Source organism: Micropterus salmoides, unplaced genomic scaffold, assembly GCF_014851395.1.
Source record: "Micropterus salmoides isolate LMB-PRFRI ecotype aquatic unplaced genomic scaffold, ASM1485139v1 Ms_hic_scaffold_21, whole genome shotgun sequence".
NCBI lineage: Eukaryota > Metazoa > Chordata > Actinopteri > Centrarchiformes > Centrarchidae > Micropterus > Micropterus salmoides.
The window spans coordinates 9,146,235-9,173,789 of record NW_024041262.1 but is presented as its reverse complement, the minus strand read 5'-3'; the positions used below and the strand labels follow the sequence as shown (position 1 = coordinate 9,173,789).

General features: G+C 41.0%; 1 protein-coding gene across 2 annotated transcripts in view; it reads right to left on the bottom strand.

Annotated features, from left to right (window-relative positions):
• Positions 1 to 27,147, bottom strand: part of snx29 (sorting nexin 29) — a 146,939-nt gene extending 119,792 nt beyond the window's left edge. For both annotated transcript variants that reach the window (XM_038735558.1, XM_038735557.1), the window contains exons 1-14: positions 26,743 to 27,147; positions 25,326 to 25,390; positions 24,184 to 24,236; positions 23,409 to 23,533; positions 21,140 to 21,320; positions 20,916 to 20,986; positions 19,457 to 19,717; positions 18,072 to 18,474; positions 17,239 to 17,351; positions 16,834 to 16,930; positions 16,610 to 16,692; positions 11,334 to 11,397; positions 10,524 to 10,652; positions 1,231 to 1,316 (exon numbers count right to left, since the gene is read on the bottom strand). In XM_038735558.1, the coding sequence (XP_038591486.1) occupies positions 1,231 to 1,316; positions 10,524 to 10,652; positions 11,334 to 11,397; positions 16,610 to 16,692; positions 16,834 to 16,930; positions 17,239 to 17,351; positions 18,072 to 18,474; positions 19,457 to 19,717; positions 20,916 to 20,986; positions 21,140 to 21,320; positions 23,409 to 23,533; positions 24,184 to 24,236; positions 25,326 to 25,390; positions 26,743 to 26,749 (1,738 nt within the window). In that variant the 5' untranslated portion in view covers positions 26,750 to 27,147. The remainder of the gene's footprint in view (positions 1 to 1,230; positions 1,317 to 10,523; positions 10,653 to 11,333; positions 11,398 to 16,609; positions 16,693 to 16,833; positions 16,931 to 17,238; positions 17,352 to 18,071; positions 18,475 to 19,456; positions 19,718 to 20,915; positions 20,987 to 21,139; positions 21,321 to 23,408; positions 23,534 to 24,183; positions 24,237 to 25,325; positions 25,391 to 26,742) is intronic.
• Between the last annotated feature and the right edge of the window lie 408 nt (positions 27,148 to 27,555).

Sequence of the window (27,555 nt, the reverse complement as noted above, 5' to 3'; positions counted from 1 at the left end):
GCCACGCCCATAAAGGAAAGCGCAGCCCCATCCTTCTAACGTGGTAAACACAGTTGACAGTGGGCTTTTGGGGGTTGGAGGGGTCTTACAGAGACAGGACCATCTACAGCGGCTGGACAAGCATATTTAAAGTTGAATCGTGCAAACCTATCATAGAGAAGTCACAGAACCACAATATAGGGCTGGAAATGCAGTTTAATCGGTCCCCTTTAAACAAAGAACACGTGACATCTTAAGTTGGAGGTCAAAGATTTCATTGTTTAAAAGACTTACTCAGCAGTGATGATAAAACATCATCATTCAGTTGACCATCAGAGATATCTATGCATAAATGCCACGGCAAAATCTTGAATTGTACCATGATACTTGGATATAAATGTACATAAGTGATTTCGGCCACCACTCACACAACTACTGGCTGTGACTGCTCGTTTCCAGCACCGCTGTACATATCGGTGTTGCCATGTTTTGATCACATATAGAAATGACGACAAAAATCATTTTGTAATAAACTGGAATTTTCAATTTCTCTTTCGCATAATTGAATAAATAATTGAGGACACAATCTTTAAAATGAATTCTGGATTTATTGCATTACTAAAAAGGACTTTCAGCACCAAATAGTTGTTTGTTCTTACGACCTCTTTAAATGATAAAACATTATTAACTTCTAAGTTCTACGTATCTCTTTACCTCTCTGTCTCACAAAAACATACAAGAAAACTCACAAATACACAAACCCTTCGGGGCGTCACAGATAACCGCTCTCCCTGCTATCCCCCAAAATGCAATTAGTAATTATGTGGCCCTCTATAATCTGCCATGTTCATTTTATTTGCTTTTGATACAGCAGGGGCTTATCTTGCCAGTCTTTACACAGAGCACCGCTTACATCCCCCGGCAACAGGAAAACAAAGTCAAAGTTATCAAATCTATGCAAAAAAATGAAAAAAGATAAGTCAGAGTTAGAGAGACAGAGAAGTGAGAGGCTCACTATGTTTGACAGGGCACACCGTAAAAAAGGGAGGTTAGTCAGCCGAGCCCCTGAGAAATGCATCAGAACTGATCTGGGATCTGGAGGAAACTGATGACCTTATTTTTCTGTGTGTTCATCTAAGAGCGTTTCTGTTTGAGTGCAAAATAGATGGACTGGGACACAGATATGAAATCTAATTTCAGGTCATAATGATGCTGTGCATCCATGCTCGTGTGAGTGCGTGTGTGTCTTACCATCATTGCCCTCGCACCCCTCTCTCTTCAGCATCTGTACCGCCCCCACATACTTCTTCAACTGGACCTTCAGGACCTCATTCTCCCTGCGCAAACAAACACAAAACAGCTTATAACCAGAGAACACTAAAAGTAAGGAGGCTATAACCACAATGCATTGTACATTTCATACTATTTTAAACGTCTTTCCGATCAACTGCTGATTGTGGATGTCACAGTAATGATGCTCTCAATGCACAATGTGGCAAAGTGGACATTTTCTGACCAACAGGAAGCTGTATGACAGCATGTGGTAGAGGGAGACGGTGTGAAACTTGTTGTGACATCTTGTCTCCTGAGGAAAGATGAATATAAAAACATTTGAAATCTAATCCAGGTGGTCAGACTGAGATATATTTGCAGACTGTGTGACTCGACTCGCACTTCAACCCGCCTACAATACTACCGCAGTCAGGGCAGTAACAGGTGGCTCAGAGGCCGTCTGATAAATAATCATTGATGGTCACTGAGGATCAGATCAGAGGGGCTTGCAGAGGTCACAACACAGACATCTTCCAAATCTCAACAACGCGTTATGGGGACCTGCGTGTCAAGCACATTGATTGGTTGATTCTGCAGGGAGACAGATTACCAACGGAGACTCCATCCAATACATTTGGAATGAACTTGAACGCGTGCTGCTTTAATCAGGGCAGACGTTTGACAAAAAGGAAGCCAGAGGAGAAAAAGACTTTACTTGTGCTTGGTCATTCAAATGTCAAGTCAATTGTAGTTCGTAGAATCTCCACATAACATATCACAAAATCTGAGGATAAATAATACAGAAAGCAGTAGGAGAGTCACATAAATAATATAAATTCATATCAGAAGAAATAAAAGGGAAGGAAACATTACAAAACCGTCTGGGAAGCTGTAATAAAATGCAGTACCACCAACCCTCAAACACATAAATTTTATCAGCTGCATAGAGCTCATATCAACATCTGCAGGCAGTAAGGAGCACAGTATCCAAGAAAGTTCTCTATGATAAAGTGTTCTTCGATGTTGCCCCCACGTAAATGTTAAAAAAGAGGCGGCAGTGTGTGTTTTGACCTGCGTTGGGCAAGCAAGAGCAACACTGAACTTCAGTGTTCAGAATCTCAGAGATGCATTTTAAGCACATCTGTAAATGTAATCGATCCATATCAGATAAAGACACAGTCTCGGGTTGAAGACACAGGTAAGCGACAGGTGTACATGGGGTCAGAGTTATGGCCCATTCAGGCTAAAGTCCTACATTAGCACTGCTCAGCGAGAGGCAGACATAAAGTGATAAAGAAATAGAGTGAGAGACAGAGGCAGTCTCTTTACAAGCCGTAACCGGTTGAACATCATCGAGTTTGGGGAGGAAATCAATCAGAGTTGGAGTGGTACTTTATGCCCTTGGTGGTTAAATTTAACAGCCTGTGTCTTGCTTCACCGCCATCTCCCCACCCCTCATTCTCCACGGGTGATTTTTCGGTGCCCTGCTTATCAGCCCTCATTCCCCACCAACAAAAGAGGCGCCTGCCGGGAGACCTCCTGAATCCACATGACGAGCTCTCCGAGGAGCCGTCCACACATCGCCGTTATCAGAAACACCCGCAGTCCACACGCTGTTCCAGCCTGATTAAATTATAGCTGATACGCGCTGCTTGCTCTAACTGTTGTGTGTTTGTGTAGGGGCTTGGGGAGATACGCAGACATTCAGACGCATCTCATTTTACTGAGAATGAGTCTTGTGTCTGCTGTTATGCCAGCATAAAGATTACAACATTTACAAAATGGGAGTGAACTGGCAGTGATACACAAATGTATTTTTAGCAAATGTAAAGCTTTTACAATTAGAGCCTCAAACCCACCCAAGCATTAACAATAATTTCTAATAAATTGTATAGATTTTCTTTATTAATGATCCAACATGATAACAAACTTCAGAATTTAGTAAAAACTATATAATCACATAGCTACTGCGAGTCCTTTCTAACCTGCTCCTTCAGTCTGGGTTTTTAAAGTGCTTCACGTCCATTATTTACCTACATATTTTCAACAGTTCTAATGGAATGCCACAATTTAAGATGCTGCCAATAGACATTCACTCTCAAAAGCTCTTCAGTTATTTAAGAAGTGTTCATTCGGTCTTCTTTGCTCAGAGAATCATTTATTCACAGCAGATTTTCATTTCTGTGAATAAATGATTCTCTGAACAAACAAAACTTTACATTTTTGCGACATTTTGCATCTTTGCATAAAATGTCATCCCTTTTTCAGGTTACAACAGCCTGTTAATGAACATATTTTGTTAAATTATTGATCACTCTGGTACAATTGAAATGCTTTCTGCTGATGTAATGTGATTTTCTCATCAATCTCTCTTTGCATTTAAGACAGAAAACACCACTCGATATGAAAAACAAAAAGGAATGAATATAACCTGTGTGAAATATCTTGGCTCAACCTCAGCCAATAAAAAGGAATCAACAGTGATAAGGCTGGCTTGTTATTAGTAAGTTAGGCTTTTAAGTACTGATTCTAACTGCAGAATGTTTGGTAAACATATCTTTTTACCTGGACTTTGTACCAACTTCAGTAAATTACATAATTTACACCGGAGGAGCCCCATGCATGGCTCCTTGCGTAGAGATACACATTCCCAGTGTGCCGCCTCTGGCATAAAAAGATGTACCAACACAATAATAAGATGACAAAATTCTCTACATCATTATATAACACGATGGAGACAATCACACTTGTACAAAACAAAATCCTGACAAAGGTGTAGATCACACCTACGTTACAACGTGCATGTACAACATAAGCAGCCTTGAGGGAAATTGGGAAGGAAATGTAAGGGATCATCCCTCTAACAACAGCCTCAACCGCACAGCGTATTGTCAAATCCAATTTCAGAGCACACTGATAAAACACAACCCAGAGGTATAAAATGCACCTTCTGTGTCCTGTCTGTATTTGAGCAGCTTCCCTCAGGTCGTACTGAACAGCAGTTCAGGCCGCCACTTGCTAAATTAATCTCAGAATTTCATCCCCCATGTTTTTCTCCCTATGTGCAATGAACCTGCTCATTACTGTCATGAAGATTCTCCACCACATGCCTCAACAACCCCAGACAATCACTGTGGCGTTCATTCACACACACAACTTTTTCTTTAGTTTGAACTGAGAAGACAGTTCAAACGGAGTGATCTTCCCTTCTCAGACTGTCTGAAGATGGAAAACTCTAGCATTTCTAATGAAACTACTAGAGTCTACAGCCACGCTGGCGCCTGTGTGAGGCTGCGCTTCTAACCATGAATGAAATAACTACAAATTTCCACCTCATGGTGGTGCTAGAGGAAAAGTCAGCAGATAACAAAAACCATTAAGATACATCATATGGGGACTGTGTGTGTCTGTACAAAATTTTGTGTCAATCCATCCAATACTTGTTGAGATATTTCAGTCTGGACCAATGACCAAAAGACTAACAGACCAGCCACTAACATGGCTAAACATAATTTTGTGGAGATGAAATGTTTTTTCTTCTTCCCTGTCTTGTTAAACATCTTTTGACCGCTTATCTCGTGAGCTCTTGGGCGGCCATAACCCCCAGGCTGAGAACCACTAAATCGACTAAATGACTATGTGCACCATGCAAGTGGCTGATTTGAAGACTCGGCAGTAGTTCGCTCTGACTTTCTCCATGGTAAATAAAAGCCCTGCTGATAATGTTTTCTGTTATATGCCCTGCTAAATTCTGCTTCATGTACATGTATAGTGAGAAAACTACCTACTAAATTCCCTAGCATACACTGTCTATATATTGCGTCCCTACATTTGAATAGTTGTACTTAGGTTGTAATCCTAGATTCCTGTGTTGCATTCACTTCCTCAACGCCTCCGGCGAGTCCATCATTACAAACTCAATTTAGTGGACAACCATTACTCAGACCCAAAGGACAGAACATGAGTGATACCACCCAAACTAAACTACAAAGCCCCCCGGGAGTGACAATATTGTACAATTTTCTCTACTCCAAAAATGCAGCTTTGGCTCTCTTGTCAATGCTTTCCAATTCAGAGCGACCCATTAAGTTGTCTGATGCTTTGCTTCTAGTAAATGTCGGATCGCTGGAAATGTGTGAGTGTTTGAAACTCATCTGAAAACTCTAAGTGTCTGCCTTAAGGGACGGTAAAGTTTTAAATGAGTTTGTCAAAAGTGAAGTACTAGCTGGGCATCTCTGTTGCCAATACCGCATCCTTCGTTCAGCTGATATGGGACCAGCCACAAACCACTTTCTCATTAAAAGCAATAGTCTGACCCAGAAATATTGTCAGAATGAATGTCTGCTCAGAGGATAAGCCTATTAACTACGTCGGTTAATAAAACTGTTGAAGTCATCTCATCTTCTTCCATGAGAGAAACATGTGGGAAGGAATAACGCTGTTTGTACACAAGAAGATTCATGAGAGCTTGTGGTTGTTTTTGCACGTAAAAGAAAGGCTGTGTTCCTTAGAGATAGATTTAAAGAAATTATAACTGTTTTGTTTGCAAATATAGGAGATGGTGAAAGAGCAGGAAACAGCGTGCATTTGAGAGATAATTTTTTTTTTTTTAATTTTGAATTTGGGAGTATGTTTTATGTAAAGCAAATACTGTAACAGACTATTAGAAGGAGAGGAGGGTCTCATCTTCTCTTAAAAAATCAGCAAATAAGTATCTCAGGAGGGAAGATTAAACTTAAACTACACACAGTTATTATTTAAGGTGAGTCGAAGCCCTGGGGTGATTTTTCTCCCCCCCATCCCTTCCTTTATTATCCTCACACTCTGTAGTCGTCTTAATGTGCAATAAAATCTAAAACTAAATTGGCTGTTCTTCATGTACAATCTGGTTTTGTTTGGAAGTAGTAAATGAGAGGTATGAAGACTCCTTCAGAGACAGACAGCTCAGTTGCTGGGTAATGCCACTGAGTGCAATTTACTACTCAGCCTCTGAGGGAAAAAAAAACACAAGCTTCAAGCATACACTCTTATGTCAAACTTCCAAAGTCTCAATGCCCAAAGCTATACAAAAACACACACGCACGCACGCACGCACGCACGCACGCACGCTATGGGGTGCTGGGCTGGGTTCAGCATGGAAGGAAAAGGGCCGCCCTGGGCAGAGTGACATAATTGACTTCCCAAAGAAAGAAAACAGCGAGGCTAAACACTCCCAACAACTAAACTAGGCAAACTTCACAGCCGCTCTCTCTTGCACTTCTTAGATCAGCCATACCAGACTGCCTGGAGAAAAGATGGCAGATCTGCCAGCTAAGAAAAAGGCATCTGCTCCCGTTTCTTTTGTGTGTATGTGTGTGTATGTGTCCGCCTGTCCAAACGCCCCCTCTCCCAATGACGAGGTACCACTTCCTGGCCCGAGCCCACTCGACTGGCCACCTTCCCATCATCCTTCTGCAAGAGGCCTGCTTTCTGCTCTGCCAAATGATGTCTAAAAAAGGGGTACAAGAAATAGTTGTGGGGAAAGAGAGAGTTTGTGTGTGTGTGTGTGTGTGTGTGTGTGTGTGTGTGTGTGTGTGTGTGTGTGTGTGTGTGTCTTAACTGCTATCCTTGAGGGAATGAGTTTAAGGGTAAGACATTAAGAGCGAGACCATTTTGGTTTTGGACATCTATTTTTAAAGCAACAAGTTTTTAATGACTAAATGTCTGTTATCATTAGCAGAGGCAGCGACAACTAAATTAAAGGCGCTGTGTGATGAAGACCCTGAAATGTGATGTCACATGGGACTTTTGGTAAGGCTAAACAGTTTGAGGGAAATGATTAACTGCAATATTTCAGACTAATATTTAATTGTAATTAAAAGTTACATTGCTTCAGAATATTAAACAAGATAGGTTTGTGCAGCATAATAGCAAACTCACTTCTACAGATGATGCTTTTGTTGTTGAGGTCCTCACAGGGTTCTTTTTTCATTTAAAACAATCATTTGGTCTACAAGTTTCAGTAATTCTCTAAAAGCTAAATTGACCAACTTGGTATTTAGCAAGATGATTTATGCATTACTGGAAATGCATTTTAGGTGAAAACTGTATGTGAATTCTTACAGCTCAAATATATTGCAATTAATTGCTGGAAAAACTGGAAGCTGGAATGCACTCCCTGAAAGCATCTTATAAGTATAAGATCAGAGGAGGATCGGTGGGTGACATCAGATGTCTTGCTTAGCTATCATAGTGATGTTATCAATGACTGGTTTGTCAAAATGTTACTGTGTGAATTCTTTATGTTATGAAAAGCATCAGTATCCTAAATTACTAAACAAATACTAATATCGAGGTGTTCAGACAGCAATATAGTGATATGTGAAACGCTACCTGTAGAAAGTTCAATAACAGGAAATGCAATCAGAACACTTGACTTTCAGGATCTTGCACATTACCACTAAAGGACAGAATTGTAAAGTAAAGTTCGGCACCAAGTGGTGAGACTTTAATTGAGTCAATGAAATTCCTCTACAGGCTGTGTGTGCATCCGAACATACATTCTGGAAGAGTGTGGGCTGCTATGTGTCAGTGTGTGAGTAAGGGTGTATGGATGCATGGGTGTATGAGTAAGGGTCCTTCTGTGTATCTGAGTTTTTGTGTGAGAATAACTCAGTAAGTGAGCAGCGGCTCATTTTAGCCCACTCCCCTCTACGTCAGCCGAAATCTATCTATGGCGGCTCGCTCATCCTCTGCCACCCCCATATGCAACCAGGCTCAAAACGCGCACGCATGCCACTTCCTTGGGTTTCAGTGCTGCTCTACTATAAAAGTACTATTACTAGGAGCTAGTAATAAAATAAGCAGATGACTGGCAGCATCTTTCTCCAACAGAGAAACCATCTGGTGCTGAAGATAAACATTTAACCTGAAAATTTCAGCTCTCAGCAAAGTGTTTCCTGTCAAAGTTAGTGCAGATTAAACAATCTGTCTTAAACAACATTTCCTTTAACTCAGCAGCAGTAAAGTTCTGCAGCTAGCTGTCGGTCAACAAGCAAGCCAACTGTTCTTTGTTAAGATGTTACTGTTCAGTGCCAGATTTCATGTCAGGCTTAGTGACTCCCAATTCACCCTCAGTGCGAGTGAATCACAAAGAATTGTGGGATACATAGCAACCGTTGCCAGTAGCCTCTTTCACTGAATGATGCTGACAGCTTCCAGCCCTCATTCAGTGGCTAGCTGCTCCTTCAGTGGTATTTATAGCCGTTATTGATCGAGACAGATTTAGCTGAGAAGGAAAAGCAGCACTTGAGATTTAGCAGCGGACTTTACTCAAGTGTGTGCGTTTTGGTTGTGTGGAAAAGCACACTGTACGTCACGGTCACCTGCAGGGAGAGTGAGGCAAGTCAGGAAGCCATCCTTTGTTCCATGTACACTCTTTTTCTCTACCTCTCTCGCCATTTCAACTCCATCAAATTGTTCCATGTGAACATGAAAATCCATCACATATTAAAAAGCGGCTGCATTGTCCTCGCTAAACTACAAACATGTGAGCTTTAGTTGTCCCTGCACACTTAACTTGAGGCACTTGACCAATCCTAGCTGGTGGCTTGATTTACTGTAGGAGGCTACTATCTGAACACAGACTTGCTGGGGCTTTCTGTTTAAACCGCTGAAGGGTGACTAATCCTCTATTTACAGGGCTCGGGGCTCGACTGAAGACTTCTGGCAAGCAGGCAATCAATTGTAGATGCTGAGGTGACGCATTTCACTTTCTGGGAAACTGTAGGTGGTCACTTATTGGGATTAAAGTGTATGTATGTGTCATTTATGAAAGGAAATCTAACACTCCACAAGGAGTTTGAAAGGGGAACATTTCCCCTGTTTTGTTCTGACAATCATACGCCAATACTTTTAATCATGAGTGGACTGAATAGGATGTGGGAGACATAATAGTGACATATAAAGTTTCTTTTCCTGTCTGGGTAAGGCTCTTGCCATTAGGTGGTGTAGTGGTAATTAATGTGAATCTGTATAAAACACAGATGCAGCTACTGTAGGTATGAGGCACAGCCTGGCACGAACAACAGTTACAAAACAGCTTTAATCGCAGACATCAAGGTCCTCTGGGTTTTACAGCTTTACACAATGTTCATCGATGGCGTGCAGTATGTAAACTGTTTTAGTTTAAATTTGTAGATACATGCGACAAAAATAGAGACAAGACAAAGGTTCACAATCTGGCTCATCATCTTTGACGACAGAGATTTTGTCTTGGCAAACGCAGACGCGACCGTTAATGTTATTAGGAGTATTTCCTGCTATGACGAGTCAAAATACCTGATGTGAGAAAGGTCGATTAAATGGGTTAGATGGCCATGGAATTAAATCTGCATTATGTAAAAACAAAAAGCAATTATACATCTGCCAGTGGTGGATGGGTTAATGGTCAGAAACAATGACAACCTCATTACAATGTCAAGTGATTTAAATTCTAGCTTTTCTAAAACGTTTAAGAAATGTTTCTTTAAGAAATGTTTCTTTAAGAAATGTTTTGAAATACAAAAAAGCAAAAGGCTGTAATACTGGACATTAGATACACTAACTCTTCAATTTGTGCTGGATTCTCTATTCAAAACAGGCCCTTTTTCTCTTAGTGACATTTAAAATTACTACTCAAACTTCAAAAATGTCCCAGATAGACAGTAATGGCCATACAGAACTAATTTAAGAAACTTAACACTTTAGCCTCTACAAGTAGAAACATAAGACCATTGTTGGGGGGGTTTCATCCACCATTAGTGGGTCCATAGTGTTGACCTGTGGACTGTGTAAGCTTTGTTTTTCATTTCAAAAGGTGGCAATTACCAGTTCTTTTCATTATTGATTGATCTACCAGTACCGACTGATCTATCTAAAAAAAAATCAATTAACCGTTTGGAGCCCAAGGTGACATCGTCCAATGGATGTTTCTGACTGTCAGTCCAAAACTCAAAGATATTTAATTTATTGTAAATGTAGAAAACCCTCACGTGGGATGCTGGAAACAGTGAATAAGGGGGATTTTTGCTTGAAAATCAATTTCCTATCAGGCAACTAATCGACTAAATGATTTCTACTCTGGTTAGAGGTAGATCTACACTGCTACGTTGCAGCTATAATCTGTGTTAATGCTTGATATCCTATCAACAGCGATCAGTTTTTCCCTTTCAGAATCTTGGTGCAGCTTTAATCTTCCACGCTGCGAGCTGAAATGACAGTATTAGTGTGCAGACATCCCAGCTGAGTCTGACCTGGCCAGTGCCTGGACTTTGGCTGCGTGTCTCTCCTCCAGCTCTGCCAGCTTCCTCTTCAGCAGATCAGTTTCCTGCCTCAGGCCTGCTGAGTGCTCCATCTCCCCGTCCAGCAGACTGCGGAGAGACCTGTCAAATACATGAAGTAGATCACAAGTGTTTCACATGGATTCAAAGTCCAGTTTTCTGTCCCGATTACATCCAGGGGATGCGTCTCATACAGACCTAACCCTCTACATTCAGACACTAAATGTTGTCATTCCGGTAATGTTTATTTTCATAAACAGGAGCTCGGATAAACATTATTTAATTGCAGGAATAACTGACTGGCAGAATCACATTCGGTCCTGATATAAAACACTTAATCAGCACACATCTGTGATTGCATGGCTGTTAGTTTAATGCCCTGAGTACAAATCACAGTTTATCATTATAATCTAAATACAGCTCAGCAGAAGATTCCCATTTATTTATTATTAATCACAGAGGTGCATAAGCATAACGCTGTGTTTTTTATCATTACGACAGAGCTTTATTAAATTGTGCTTTTGTGCCGTTTGCTCAACGATCCTTCTTTGCAGCTGTTAAGCGAGTGTAAATCACAATCTCTCGTGGCTTATTGCTAAAAACAAAGCACCACAAAATAGTTTCCTGCCCCCCAAGTCAGCACAAAAAAAAAATCTTGTCTCAGGCAAAAAAGAAAAGAAGCTGACAGAATTTATACAAGAAGGTCATTCGATATCTTCTTCAAGTCTGAGTGTGACTATGTGTGTGAGAGCAGGGTCTGAAATGAAATACATCCCAACGTACGTGTTTTGTTCCTCCAGCTCGTCCTTCCTGTTCATCATGGCCACAATGGCCTGACGCAGCTCCACTGCAGAGGAGAGAGACCAGAGTGAGATTTCCACAACACCACTGCAAATACATAAAATACACGCAGATACTACACACAGCAATATGCATAAACTAATAACCTACAGTTTTCAAATGTAGAAATAACGGAACCCCACTTTCACGCCACACTTGCTGGATTAATGCAGCACTTTTGCTCCCTCCTTAAGATGAACTGTTTTGATAAAATCAGGTTTTACTTTCTTTTTTTTTTTGCTGACAGACAATATACAGAATGATATCTGACACGCAGAGAACAGTTTTATTGCTACAGTAAAATATACTTTTTGGGAAGCTAGTACAAAACTCTGAAGAAAGAAACTAATCCAAGATAAATGTAGGGGAAGAAAGCGCTGATTACCATCTGCATTAAACTACGTGTCAAGAAAATACCTAACCAACCTCTACATGGAAATTACAGTATGTTTCGGCCACACATGTAAGACACCCAAGTACACACCTACTAAATGTGAACAACAACACAATTACAAGTGAATTATAGTCCGCTGAAAAAGTGCCATTTGCAGTAAGCCTATTGTATATACCAAACGGTCAGCAGGACATTAAAACCCATCATCTTCTTAGTCATTTTGGCTCATACATTTCAACACTAACACCAGACATTTTTACTTTGTTCCTACCAAAATAGCTGAACCCCTTTAATGAAATCATAGATATATTCAGCTGATATTCGCCCTTAATAAAGTACTTCGCCCTGTCACTGTCAGCCACCTCTGATATATTGGAGGTTCCTCCCTGACTACAGCAAAATAAAATATTAAAATAATATCTTAATGTTAACAAATGCTTTTGGATATTTCTAATCCTCTTGGTATTTCTAAAGCTCTTGTAAAGTACACTGGTGAAGTAAGCTGATGCTGTAGATCAGCTGTTTTAAAAGATGGCTTGTATGGAGTGCCTTGAATGCAATGCTGCTGGTTCAAATCCAGCAACTGACCTTTGTTGCATGCCATGTCCCTCTCTCTCCCCCTATTTGCTGTCTGCCTCTTCATTCTCACTCTGTCCAACAAAGGCAAAAAAATTCCCAAATTATATCTTTTAAAATAAAAGATGGCTTGTATAGTCATCTAGTGATTGAATAATGTTTTCTTGAAAATGTACGTAATGTGCAGCTTTCCTATCTGTATGGAGAGTTTTTTTCCATCTTATTGATTGCTTTTCCAGCTTTATCTCCCTGAGAAGAATGAAACACAACTGCTGAGTAGAATTAGTAGTTACGAGTGTTAACAAGAGGCCACCAGCAGTTCACTTCCAAATTTAAATTTTGACCTGATGATGACAGAGGAATAACATAAAATAAAATCCTCAATATCCTTTTCAGCCTTAAAGGTTCAGTGTGTAGGTTTTAGTGTCATCTAATGGTGAGGGTTGCAAATTGCAACCAACAACTCACTCACCAATCCCTTTGCAAGCATGCAAGAGAAGCTACAGTGTGCTTCCCTTGCGCTGAAAAACATGTGATCCTCCATTTGTCCAAATTTCACTTCTCTTCTTACTTCTAACAAACCAGATCACCACTACTGCCTCTTTATTTTCATACTTCTTTGTACGTATTCAATGTAGTGACGAAATGCGCTCTGTAAAGCAGTTTGTTCGTTTGGGCTACTGTAGAAACATGGCGATGTCCATGTAAGAGGACCCGCAGTGTATGTAGATAGAAATGGCTCCTTGTAAGGTAATAAAAACACACCGATTCATTATGTAAGGTCTTTATACACCACTGAAAACATAGTTTTGTATATTATATTTCTTTTCTGTCTATAGATCTAAATATTACACACTGACCCTTTAAAGCACCAGTCAGTTGAACTGTACAAGCTACAGCCAAAGTCTGCTAGAAGTCAGCTGCTGGCTGATCTTCATCTCCAACCTCCAAGTTTTGAGCAGGTCTGTGTGGTGGTACAGTGACTCATCTCCATAGTTACGCTTGGAGGTGCACATGAGGGTTTCAAAGCCCCCAACTGGGCTGTTACCAGGGTTTCCAAAAATAACAATCATGACACAAGGAGTTAATCTACTCTTCTGCACTTTGCATTCTACCATTTACACACACACACACACACACACACACACACACACACACTATTCTCATAACTAATGTAGGGTGTCGATGTAGCCCCAGACACAAGTAGGTCTCCTCCAGCCCCGAGCTAAGTGCCTGGTTGGGGAGGAGGAGGAGGAGGAAGATGAGGAGTGTGATGAAGAGCACAACAGAGAGCAGAGTAGAAAAAGAGGAAGTCTATTATCTCCACAGCTCCATTCTCCGCATCAGCAGGCCAGAAATAAATATGACCTTTAGTCCGACCACGCGTTCACAGCGGGTGCCACAGACGAGCCATTAGGGACTTCAGTAGAGCCAGACGGCCTTCTGTCCTCACAGGGGGGACATGGACAAATTACACCACAAGTGCGTGCGTGCGTGTGTGTGTGTGTGTGTGTGTGTATGTGTGCAAATACATACGCATGCTAACTTGTGCTCATGTGTGTAAAATTGACGTTTGCTGGGGGGAAAAAAGTGTGTCAGCCTCCACCGGAACCTGAGCGCTCTTGCTCAATCGTTGGCAATAATAGACACATTAGCAGAGAGCTAGCCCGTGTAATCGGGGTGCCTTGTGAATTATAGACTCCATACTCTCCAATCAATGAACTACTTGGCCTCGCACGCTGTCAGATCTGGATAGAAATCACCAAGGTATCTTTCTCCAACACCATTTTTTCCTCTCAGTTTTTCCTACACACCCCTAAAGATCCAGCAGGTTTTGTGTTCGTCTGTGACACAAAGCCTTAATCATGAAAATGGCAAACACTGTCATTAGCTATTTTTACTATTCTTGAGCGCTAAACATACACACACTGTGATGACATATTGCAAATTTTCCTATTCATAGAAGGTCTTATTACACTCTTGTGTCAGCGTATGAGCCAATCAACTGCTCCTTTTGATCTCTGAGTTACTTAATCAACAAGCTTAAGCAAAATAATATTGTGTTTGCATAAATTTGGGGAACTCACAAGAGACAGATTTTTTTTAAAAGAACGGCCAAAAAAACAAACCAGCAGAGGCCAATAAATCCTGATTTTTAGGCCCTAACAGGGGTCAAGCTTCCAAAACACTGGATCCTACTCATAATGCATCTCAACAGCGTCTTTCATTACACCCCCAGGGCATCGTGAATACTAAATTCTTTAAATCCTTCCCCTTTGGTTTGAAATGAAGGATTTCTGTTCAAATTGTTAAGTCTCAAGTCGAGGCTAAGATAACCCTGATGACATCACTATGACAGTTTTCACAGGCTGACTGGTACTCCTGACGAGTTCTGCAAACTTTGTATATAAAATTGTTGGAGTGCCCATTTAACTTTGCCTTTATAAAGATATAAGTGGTGAGCATTAGTAAGAAATAAGGTGCAGATAAGCCAAATTTAATTGTGCTTAACTTTCCTTCAGCCTGCCTTGTCTTCCTCAGCGGTTTCCTCTGTTTCCCAGAACAACTTTGCACCACCACTCAAGACACACGGCTGTACTTGTTGCTTTGGGTTACATGAGTAGGCGGCGGAGAGCAAAACCAACAGAGCCAGTGATAGCGAGAGCAAGACAGCGAAATATTTCCAGTCGAGAAAAAGTCATGGCCTTTTACTCAGAATGCAAAATCTGTTTTGGCTGTGCGCTGCATACTGGTCTATTGAGCCGACAGTAGGCGTAGAAATTGGTATCTCTGCCTCCATCGGGATGGATTTCTCCCTACGAGACTGATGGATGTCAGTATGTCTGGAGAGAAGCTCTTTGCTCTTTGATTCTGTGGGACTGGCACCCAAACCTGATGTTACAGTCTTTCAGGGTGGATTTCACTTTTAACTTAAACCTTCTCCTTTACTGAGATGCGCTGCTTTACATCATTCTACGGCATCGTGGAACTCTCTACACCTTGAAGAGTATTTTCTCTGCCTCTACCCCAGCGATTTTTAGATCATCAGCCCTCTATGTGACCCTGTGACAACCTCTTACCGAGGGCTAATAGATTGGACGACGGCTCAATCCCAGCGCTTACAGGCAGCTACACTCACCTTTCCTCCCCTAGCTCTCTGTCTCTTTCTCTCTCCCCCTTACACAAACACACACACACACACACACACAGACACACACACACACAATCCAAGGAATCAAAAAGCATCAGTGTGAGCATCTAAGAGTCTGATTAGCTCCAGGGCACTGCGCGCAACACCAACCTGTGAGTGGGTCGAACACACATGTAAGTGCTCATCAAGTGTTTTCTTGAATCTGATCCTTTGAGGGGAGACGACGAGCGTGTATAGGCAGGAATCAGTGTAAAACACTGGACCAACAGTGGCACCTGGTGGATCGTTTGCCATTATGTAGATGTTTTGGAAAAGAACTGAGCAATCTCTTGGCACAGGACTCATACCAATACTAGGATTGAAAATACTAATCAGCGAGTTTGATTTAATTTGCTACAGACGACAGCTGTGGTGAAATTTCCAGACAAAGTCATGTCTGGACTTCCACAGGATTCATTACCGTCCCAAACTTCTTGGCAATATACTCTGAGATTAGATTGTCTTGTGATAAAACTTCAAAGAGGAACTGGCGATACACCAAGTGTGATTTTCGCTGTCATATCCAATATTCATTTTTACATTTGATTTCACTTACTGAACCCTGTGCTGTACTGTGCACTGATGTGACTGGCTGCTGAGCCTGAAAAGTGCAAAATAAGTGGTGTCAACAAGACAATTAATCTTTATCCTGAATTTTTGATAATTATATCCTTATATGGGGCCAAACGGGCGTATATCCAAGTCTTTTTGACTTGTTTAGAGGAATTGTGGTGGCTAGGTTTTTATTTTAGTTTCAAGAAAACTTAAGTTATTTTCACCCATTAGGAGATTTTTTTGGTCATCTGTAAGAATTGAAATCTGCCTTGCTGGTCAGCATGTTTTTTGCAGTTTGTGATCTCACTGCTATTAGTCAAGCCCAGACCTGTGCAAAGACACAGTTCAGCTGTGTTGATGCTAACTCATTTGTGGCATAATCCATAATGAAATGATTCATAACATAGAACTGGTTTGTGAACATCACCAGCTTGAAGAGCGAGAGGGAAAGGGAGTGAGAAACAGTAACAGGCGGACAGGTGGAAAAAAGGAGAAAAGACTCACCCACTGTCATGGACTCTGGCAGACCAGATGTTGGCAGCACACGGGAGAGTGGAGCAGACTGCGTTGGGGGACTGGAGTCCATACTGAAACACGTGAAGAGAGGAATCAGGGATTTTGAATCACCTTGAGTTTTTTTTTCACAATTCTTTTTTGTAAAGAAAGCTGAGGCTGCAGCACAAAAGCACACTGACTACACATCATTCCCGCCTGAAACGATAGCTTACTTGAATGTAAGCAGCGATGTGCTGCTCTCGCAGTTTCCCACCGGCCCTGTTGACTCACACTGAGCAGGAAATGCAGCCGTGTCCTCCACAGAGCTCACTGAAGCAAAATGGAAGTGAAAGTGAAGGTGCAGACTAACAGAAAGTCCCGAAATTTCATTTGATACACAACTGATCCCTGCACTGGAGCCACGTTAAACAAGCATAACTGAATCTTAAACAGGGAAAGAAAATGCACTCTGAGAGCAACTTAAAATTTCATGTAAAATATTTCCAGTGTCATGAAATATTATACTGATGTGGGAAGAGAGAGCACCAGGAAGTGTTTTTAATATGCTTCTATGTTCCTTGTAGGTGTGCTGAATAAAGTACGCAGCTTTTGTTTTGGCGTTTTTAGGACTACCGTACCTTGCTGAGGGTCTGTAGGGTTCAGAGGAATGAGGATGTCTGAGCTGCTGTGGTCAGTGATCACCTGCCGGGGGCTCCACGTGGACACACTGGACAGGCTGCCTACCACCACCCTAAAACAAGTCAAAAGTTTGGATGGGGCTTTTTAGATTAAAACCTCAACTGAACAAGAGATTCTATAGTCTACTCCAGGGAAAACCAAAAACAAGATGATTCTTAAGTTCTGCAATTATAAAGAGTGGCTTTTCCCCTATGATTTCATAGCAGATTCACAGAGGTTAAGTCAAATTGGACATCAGAGATAATGATATCCTGGAAAAGTGTACGTCACACTGAATCTAAAAATATGTGTTCACGTCTGTGTGTTCAGATTTGACTGAGTTTTGAGTTCTAGAAGTACATTAACTGCTTCTGTGAGCTGTGTGTCCCAGCAACTGCTGCAACTGCTGATCGTAAAAGGGCCAAATCAGCGGGTCAAACTACAGTAAGTAACCCTTTCAGCTCCCTCTCTCTGTTGGTTGATTTTCGGCTTCTGCAGTCTGAGCATGTTTTCATTTTGCCCAACTGACATGTGGATCCTACTAATCATCTCCAGCAGCCCATAATCTAACAACTCAACAAATAAAACAGGGTGAAACAAATATGGCAAAAATAGTATGAACACTTTTTAAATTATGACTTAATTATTTTATGTCATTTTTAATTATAATTTCATTTCTAAGGGCGTTGTGCCCCAGGCCCACAACAATTTATGTGAGAGTAATTTGAAAAATGTGAAATGTTTATCTTCATACATTTAAAACGTGACATTCAACTGAAGACATGTGACTCACTGATCAGAGCTGATCCTCTCCTCCTCCTGGGTTAGTGCTCGGGGTTTGTACATCTCCTCCTCTTCCTCCTCCTCCTCATTATCTATACTCTTACTGTCAGGCAGAGGAGGTGGAGTTCTGGGTGGAGTGCGTGAGGGATGGGGGGACCCCACCCAGCTGACTATGCCCGGCTCAGGCAGGCCGTTTTGGGCGGGTGACTCGGAGAAGACTGGCTCCAAAGGATCTAATCCTTCCTCCACACTGCTCTGAGCAGGAGCAGTGTGGCTCTTCCTCATGGCGCCCATCTTCTGGGAGTCCTCCTCTCCCTCCTCCTCATCCTCTGCTCCACCGTCCAGATTGTCATCAAAGGAAATGATGTTGGTGATTTTCTTCTTCCTCCGGCGCTCTTTCCTCAGCCCTGAGTCTGGGTCGGAAAAGATGAAAAAGAAGTGAACAAAAACCTCAATCACAACATTGAATTAAGTGAAACGTAAATTAATTCGGTAATTTTCAGCTGTCTAGACTTGCTCCCTCCAAATGTTCATACATGGAAGTTTAGTAATGGTGACATCAGCATTTTAAGTTTATTTCAATTAGGCCTTTAAAAGTGCATTTCTAATAGACTATCCGTGGTTCAACTCTCTTCCCTTTCAGAGCCAGAAAGTGCATTAGTCTTCTACCAAAGAATAATGTGAATGGGTCTTCCCACCTCAAGGAGCAGGCCACCAGCTTAGAATTTCATTTACATTCATTCCAGTGGAAAGTGTTAACACACCACAGAGTTAAAATTTAAAAGCTTGTTCATCCCTCTGAGCAGAACATAGGGAGAGAAAAACGCGTGAGTTTTCCCCTGATGGAATGGACCGGGGCATGCAGCTAAATGAGGTCAAACAAGGAGGCCGACATTCGGGAAGTTCATTTCATGGGGGATTTCATCACTGCCTTGTGTTGCGTCTACTAGATTTGTCCTACCAGTGCAATTCATTATGCATGTTCACACTGAAGCATATGTTGTTTTACTGCGTTGTTGTGACAGTTTGCTGCCATACTAAAATACAGCAGGTGTCCATCCTCTGTCTGTTTTATTTCATTTTAATGCCAGAGGACCATGAAGCATAACTCACTGCATTCAAGGGGTGGACAAAATAACAGAAATACCTTACAAGTCACTGTAATAGCCCTGACGTAGAATGTTTGATTTTGCTGCTGGTGTCTCAGAATATGGTTAAAACAACTGTATTAGCAAAAAGGAACGCTTGTCACAAGTTAACAAAAACAAGCAACAACCACTTTTCTATTTCTTGCATGGCTATTGGATTTTAGTGTGAATTATTTTGTACGCCCCCATCTGTTGCAGCAAACAAGCCATATTAATATATACTACATATAATATTCCTGTTTCCTACCAGCAGAGGTGCTACGTGGCACGACAGGTAGCGGGTCTGAGGCTCCATCCGCTCGGGTGGTGAACCCGGGCACCACAGCCGTGGCGGTGCTGATTTCTCGCAGTAGGCTGCTGACCCCCTGAGTCGACTCTTTCCACAGGCTGCCGATGCCCTGCGTGGACTCCTTGAGGAGGTGGGACACCGAGGAGCCTCCTCCTCGCGTCAGCCCACCGTTCAGGTCAGTGTTGTCAATGTTGATGGCAAACAGGATTGAGTTCAGACCTGAAGAACGCAGCAGAAATAGAGAGGCAGAAGAAATTCATCACAAATCAGTATATTTAAATCAAATGACGCTTTTGAACTTCTTCAAAGTGCTTTGTAAGATTTTCTGGGCACACAGCAAGACTGGGCAGTCTAAGATAAACTCAGGCCTGTTTTTCAAAAGAGGGAAAAAACTCTGGCATAAGATCAGTGGTATATATTCTTAATATTTTAGAGTTTGTGCTCATCTGAGTTGCACTCATCAATAGTTCAACAGTAAGAGTGCTTCCATTAACATTAATTTCTACCAAATCTTGTCATGCTAAACAAGTAAAGTGCAGAGTCAGTTAAATAACTGCTTTTACAGCAGCTCTGTTTGTGTGAACCATGTTTAAATTTCAATGAGATTGAAAGTGAGGCTGTAAGCCTCATCACACACAAGAAAATCCAATTTTTGGATGGATTAAAAAATTAAGACACAATGTTGCTGTTCTTAGATCCTACAAAAGAGTATTCCCTCTGTACGTTGGCCATTTAGAACATCTCAGATTGCCAAGCACACCTTTACGATGTCGGACTTTGCTCTACTTCAATCACTTTCAGCTGCCAGCTTTAGATGTGCTTTACTGCTATCATTAGCACACTAACATTCTAAATGTTAAGTAACTGCAACCTATTATCATGCTAACTGGAAGCATTTTAGAAAGCTATAATTTCCATGACATCATGTTTGTTTATGTTTATGCATGTTAGCAAGCACACTAACATTACTATGTTAGCATGCTACCTTAACATAACAATGCTAACAACATGAACATATTTACAGATCTACACTTTCCTTTGAGTGACATTTCAAACTACAATAATGTTTACCATGTCGTTGCTCGGCTTAAATTTAGCCACAGCGCCAACATGGCTAACATCTGACTAATCCATGTCCCTACTACAGTCTGGTGTGTAGTAGTGTCAGATTACTCGAAACCAGTCTTGGTCTCAAGACCGGTCTTAAGACCGTCATGTAATGTGGGGAACTGGTCTTAGGTCTGGACTTGGTCTCAGCCCCTAGAGGTCTTGGTCTCAGCCCCTAGAGGTCTTGGTCTCAGCCCCTAGAGGTCTTGGTCTCAGCCCCTAGAGGTCTTGGTCTCGACTTGGTCTTGGTTTGGGCGGTCTTGACTACAACACTAGTGTGTAGTATGTTTAGCCTGCTACACAAACTTACCTGCAGCCATGGTGGGGAGCATACTTGCTCTCTCTTCATCGAGAATAAACGCCCAGTCTTCATAGTAAGTTCTAGAGAACAGAGAGGAGGTGAAGTGCATCTCAGATCAAGACAAAAAGAGGAAAGCCCTGCATACCTATGAAAATACCAGCTGTACCCTAACCTCTTAACTGTATAGGTGAATAGATTCTTGAGTGTCATATAAAAAAAAAAACAGTACTAACCCCAGGCGTGGGCGGTCAGCCAGCAGTGTGTGCAGGTAGCGCTCAAGCGAGTGCTCATTGAGAGCGCAGCGCAGCCAGGCCCGACCCCGGCCCAGCTCTGAGGAGATCTGACGCAGGGAGTAGAACCGCTGGAGCTCGTGGCGGTTCAGATGCTCCTTTACGTAGAACCAGAAAGTCAACTCTGGAGGGGAGGTAAAAAAAGGAGGAGGAGTAGGAGAGAGGGAGGCAAGACAAGAGAATAAAAGGTGGCAAGACGAAGGAGAGGAAAGGGAGGGAAGGCATTGGGTTGATGGGACAAAGAGTTGGAGGGATGGATAAGAAAACAGGAAGATGGGTTGTGCAAGTTGAGCAGTTAGAAAAAAATTAGACAGAAGTCACAGAGAGGGTGCAGAGAGTGGAAAAAAAGAGGCATGGAGGGAGGTAGAGGAAAACAGAGGAAGAGGGAGAGAATCAGTTCCAATTCATTTATGAAAAACAACTGTTCTTGAGTTACATAATAGATTCAAAAGGTCAGTAAAGGCAGTGAGAAACACTTCCTGAGAGTCAGCACATCTTCAGTCTCTCATTAACAAATACCCACACCTCCTTTCACACAGCTCCATCCTGACTTCCTACCTGTCACCTCTCCGTATTCTGCACTCACTTCTGAACTCACACTTTTTGATTATTTTCTATAACACTGGGGGGGGGATGAAAAAGAAATAAAATGTATGTGGATCTTTTTCAATGTTCAAAGTTTTCTGAGGTGTGATAATTAATAGGAATGAGTTATGCTACTCTTTTGCATACAATTAGCATATAACCGCAGAACATTGTGTTTAAAATGATGGCTGCTATTTCTGGCTTTGTCAGAGTGCTTGGCTTCATTAGGGAGCTCCAAATCCACGAGTTCAGCCACAATCCTTTTTTCTAATTGACTGTGAAATACAAGAAAACGTCAGATATGCTAATGGTTACGACATGATAGCCATTACAGAAGTCATGCATTTCCTCTCCATCTGGAATTAATAGCCACGTGGTTCTTAAATATGACAGCAGAAACAATTTCAGACAATGTGAAACTACTGTCTCTTAACCAGCAGAATGGACTAGCTCTGATGGCTGCAAATAAAACTGAATCTTGAAGCTTTTCATACTGCGACTATCTCATGGACATAACAGAGCGGTGATTCCTAATAATTGTACTGGTACTATGAATGAATAGATAATGGATAAATGGTTTACATAAATAGCTAAGAGTAATATAGTTAGCAAAAGATAATGCATAAACAGCAGTAAGCTTCAGGTTATTTATAACAAAATAGATAACTAAAAATAAAGAATAAACAGTTAAGATATAGCTATATAAAGTAATGTATGTACAGTTTAACAGTTGAAATACTTAGCTAATGAATAAATGATTATAAAAGCTAATAGTAATGGATTAAGAGTTGAAATCATTAGGGTAAGGTAATGGATACATGGTTGAAAAAGTTAACGTTAGCTAAAAGTAATGGTTACATGGTTATCTGGAAGCTCATTTCTTGCAAAAAGTTAATATTTCTTAATATTAACAATATTTCAATTGAATGTCAAATAGAAGGGTGGATGTGATAAAAAACAAATGCTGCTTTCCATACTGTACAACCGTATCACATCCTGCATATTATCTATGTGCATTTTCCAACACTTCATTAAGGCTACATATGAGTTATATTACACCGAATGAAATATTCAAACCCAAGTAGTGTTTTATGACTACACCACATCCACTGGAAATATCCCAGATGTCTTCTGCATTTTTTGTAACAGCTGTCATTTTATTTCCGCATGTCATAGGATGTTTAGGATCTTGACTGGTATTTAAAACATTAAACTAAAAAAGTTGAGGTATGGGTAGATAACTACGCAGTGCCATTCTCCCAGATACTAACATAATAAATATAATATTAGTATGAGTATGGTCTGGACCTGCTCTATATGCAATGAGATAACCTTTGTTATGAATTGCCACAGCAGGTATGCAGCCCATCACAGACTGAGACAGACGTTTAAAGACAGCAGAGAGAGTGAAACGAAGAGTGAAACAAGGAAGCAGAGACCTTAGTCTAACCGTGTGCGTGTGCGTGTGCGTGTGCGTGTGCGTGTGCGTGTGCGGTTATTCTAGAGCTTCCAACATCCTACCCTTCCTGACTTCCAAAATAGCATAGTTAGCATTGTCAGCTCTCACTTTTTCCAAGGTAAAGGCTAGAGTTTAACAGACCCATACAGCCAGTTACAAGCATCGAACCTCCTTCAGTCTTGCTGCTGAATCCTGCCGCCTGCTTGAGAGCAGCGGCGGTGAGAGCCAGGCCTCTGCTTTTCCTCAGGCCATGCTGCAGCACCGCTTCAAACTGGGCACACAGACAGATCACCCTGCAGAGACAATCAGAGGATTTATCATTCACTGGTCAATGTGAAGAGTGCATGCACAGTGCTAATGAAAGAGTGTGCCTTATTAGATATATTTAGGAGGAAGACCACCACTAATTTACAATCTATCCTGCATCACACAATCATTTAAAATGCCACTTAGAGATCCTTTATCAACAAGGAAGAAATGGTAACTAATGTTCAAAAACTGTAGTTACAATCTCAAAATGAGATCTAAGCAGCAGAGGATATAAAATTTTGATTAAATATTTCTCTCTGACACATATAACTCTGATGAAACAAGGTTAGCACAGCACATAATTGTTCATATATAGACAGCCTTTCCTTTTTTTAACATAATTATCATTCTGAACTTTTTTATTGCTTGGATCTGATGGAAAATATTTGGGAAAGCTCGCAGACCAAAAACGGATTATTTATTTCATTTTACAATCATTTTTGTACTGAAGAAATTTATTGTCAAGCTGGGCATGTTGCCAGATCACTGAAGGTAAGATATGCACATACCGGAGCATAAAACGCCACAGCATCAAGTGACCTTGAACTGCATACACAAACCAAACAACCTCCTGGTTGCTCAACAAACAAGATTCAAACAAAAGACTGTCTTGGTAACAGGAATCTTCTCTTACCTGCTGTCTGAGTCTGTGGCAATCTCCTTTCTTCCACCAAAGCGGATTTGGCACTGGAAAGATATGAAGGAAATTATACTGTAATATCCTGTGAAATACTTTCACCACCACACAATGAGCACATTTTCAAGATTTAAGGGGCCTAATCACTGAAGCAGCCACAGAAGAGAGACAGTCTTTTTCTAATGAACAGTACTGATGGTGCACTACATTGGATATTTGAATAATTTGAGGCTCCCCAGCCGCCTATCATTTCACCAGTAGCTGGAAAGTGCTGATTATGACCACACAAAGTGGATTAAAGGCAAAACCAGGGGAACTGATCTCACTGTCAAAAATAAATGCAGGGCAGCGTACCTATTTACACTGACGTAACTAAACCCTAACTCAAAGCCTCAACTCAGCATCCTCACCTGAATAAATGTGCCATAATGGTTACTTGCTGAATACTGTGATAAAGGTTTGCAGAGACGCGCATCATGAGGAGCTTCTAAGGAAGAGCTGTGCTTGAAACCATAAACCAGTCCAGACTAGCCATGTTACTTTACACACAGTTCCACTTTTGTTTTCACCTCTTTGTGTAAGAAAGGATATCACATTAAACCGTATCTGCCAATGTTAGGTTTCCTTGCTCAATGGCAAAAACAAAAACAGTCTCACAGAATATGACTGTTTAATACTGCTCAAATTATACTCTTTATTTTGCTACCCAACATATCTGTACTTAATTCAACAGGGGAACAACTTTTACTTCCTCTAGCGTGTGTTTGGTATACATTAGATAAAGGAACTAAAAGGTAATCAGACACCACACACTTGTACCAATGTCAAAGTATTTTCTTGTTCCAGTGAGAAAGAATTTGAATTTTTTTTCTCTAACTTTCATTTGAAAACAATAACCCTTTATGGCAGAAATTCACAAAAACTACAATTAATAGATTTTTGTTTTTTTTATATTTAGGCCAATCTGGTTTTGAGATTTGGCAAATAGCCAAATGTCATTTAATTGCCCTCTCCTACAATGCTGCGAAAATGTGGAAAGCGTAACGAAGTGAACATTTGGGGCGTAGAAGCTCTACCAGATTTTGTGAATAAAGTTTTGAACTATGTGGTCTCCCACATAAAGATAATAGGTGACTCACCTGTTTGACAGCATCCAGCAGCCTCTCCAGGAGGTGCTGCCTCTTGGCATCACTCTGCTGAGTGCCTGCAGAGATGAACACAGACAAACAAACAAAATGACGCAAATTCAGTTTGATGATGCATTAAGAATATTACTGTAATATGAGCTCCATTTCCCAGCCACTGCTTCATCCTGAATTAAATGTGCATATCCAAGAGGAGGAAAGTAAATGAAGCAAGTCATAGTCCATTGCAGTCAGATAAAAACGCAGTTTCAGTTATTATAGCATGTAACCCCCAACCTTTAAAACACCCCAGCAAATAGAAACTTTTAGTCTGTTAGCACATTTTCAGCAGTGTTAACTTGCACTGTCCCTGTTAAATAAACCAAAAAATAAATAAATGTGGCTGCTTTAGTGTGTAGCATTCCTGCAATAATCCTGAAGGACCTACAGCTGAAATGATTAGTGAGCAATTCGATGATAATTTTGTTGGAGACATTTTTTTAAGCTAAACCCCAATCATTCTGTGATTCCAGTTTTTACAGTGTGTGTGTGTGTGTGTGAGATGCGCTGCTTTTCTCTTAAATTTCTGACTGTAAGTTGAATAGCTTGGGTTTTAGACTGTGGGTAAGATGACAAGTTATCTGAAGATATCACTTTAGGCTCTGAGAAAACAGCGATTGACATTTTATTGACCGAACATTGAAAAGTAAAACAGGTAATGAGCAATGAAAATCATCCTGAGCCCTAATTATGATCCTTCTTTTTCTTTAGCAAAAAGGTGCAAATATTAGTAGTCACATGGACATGGACACACTCACATGGATCATGTCTTTTAATGTTTACTACTTATATATCCATATTAATATTTACCAGGAGTTTTCCAGTCCAAGTCCATCCCTCTACAAACTGCCACTGGAGCAGCTCTGGGTGGAGTGCCTCAGCAGTTGTAGAGGGATGGAAGCTGGAGCAGGTACTTTCCTCCACTCACATGATCACATGGGATTCAGGCCAGCAACTTGTCATAACAACACTTATATAACCTGAACGCTTCTTACAGCCTCAGATGACTTCTCTTATTATCTTAACTTGTCACAATGCTTGGTTCTGTTGTTAGTCAAGCATTGGACAGAGTCATGAAAATACATGTAACAGAGCCTCAAATAGTGTATTTACATAGTGCTGAATTGTTTGATTTCCTCTGAAGCAAAAGCAATTTATTAACTCTAACTTGAAAGAGCAGAAAGGCCATTTACTGGATATTAACATTAGGGAAGTCGCTGCAGAGTCCTAAGCTTTTAAAACCAGTCAGCAGAAATCCCTAACTTAACTGTCTGAACACAGAAACTATTAACAAGTTACTGAATCTCCTCTTGCACGCATGGTTTGACATGTTGTGCTTTAAATAAAAAGGACATGAAACAACAAAACTCACCGTTCATTCTGACAGCCAGACCCCGTTAGCAGTGACATTCAAGCTAATCAGTTCACCTCCGATGTGATTCTTCCCTTCCTGTGGCTTTCGTGTGCAGAGGCTAGCTATGCACCGGGCACATGCTGCCTCTGTGGCCGAGCTGCTCCCACCCGACAGCGGCGTGAGGACTGATGCTCACACGGTGAACAGAGAGGCCTGCCGGGGAGCCGCTGGGGCTGTGAGTCACAGTCTGACATGTACGTCCTGTACAGCCTGGTGAGCAGATCAGCTGTACTAAGCACAAACCGGAGTGTAATTTCAGAGCCGTGAAATCACCTGTAAGTGTGGGGGAGCGTTAAGAAATGAAAGTGTTTTCAGGTTGTAGACAGCGGCACTGCGAAATAGGGAAACGGAGTTCTGAGCAGAGTGTCATGATCACATGACAAAACATACAGCTGTCATATGATAGGAAAGCCCTAGTGGGAGTTGTAGTCTTTTATAAAAGTGTTATGGAACTACAAAAGTAACATTTCCAGGCAGGGAGGTGGGTATTTCATGGAATTTGTGCAGGGGTGGGCAAAGATTGAAGCCTGAATTTAAATCTTTAAAGAAAAAACTACTATGTTAAACTATGTATACACAAACACACACATTATAAATTATTATAGAATTTTATGTTCCATTATTATAATGATTATAATGAGAAAATTAAATGAAAAACAGAGAATATAGAATACAATTTTGTTAGCTAATGGATTTAATGTGAGAATTTGTAATTGAATACTGGATCCACTTTAATAATATGCGATTAAACCCTGAGAATATCAAATGTAC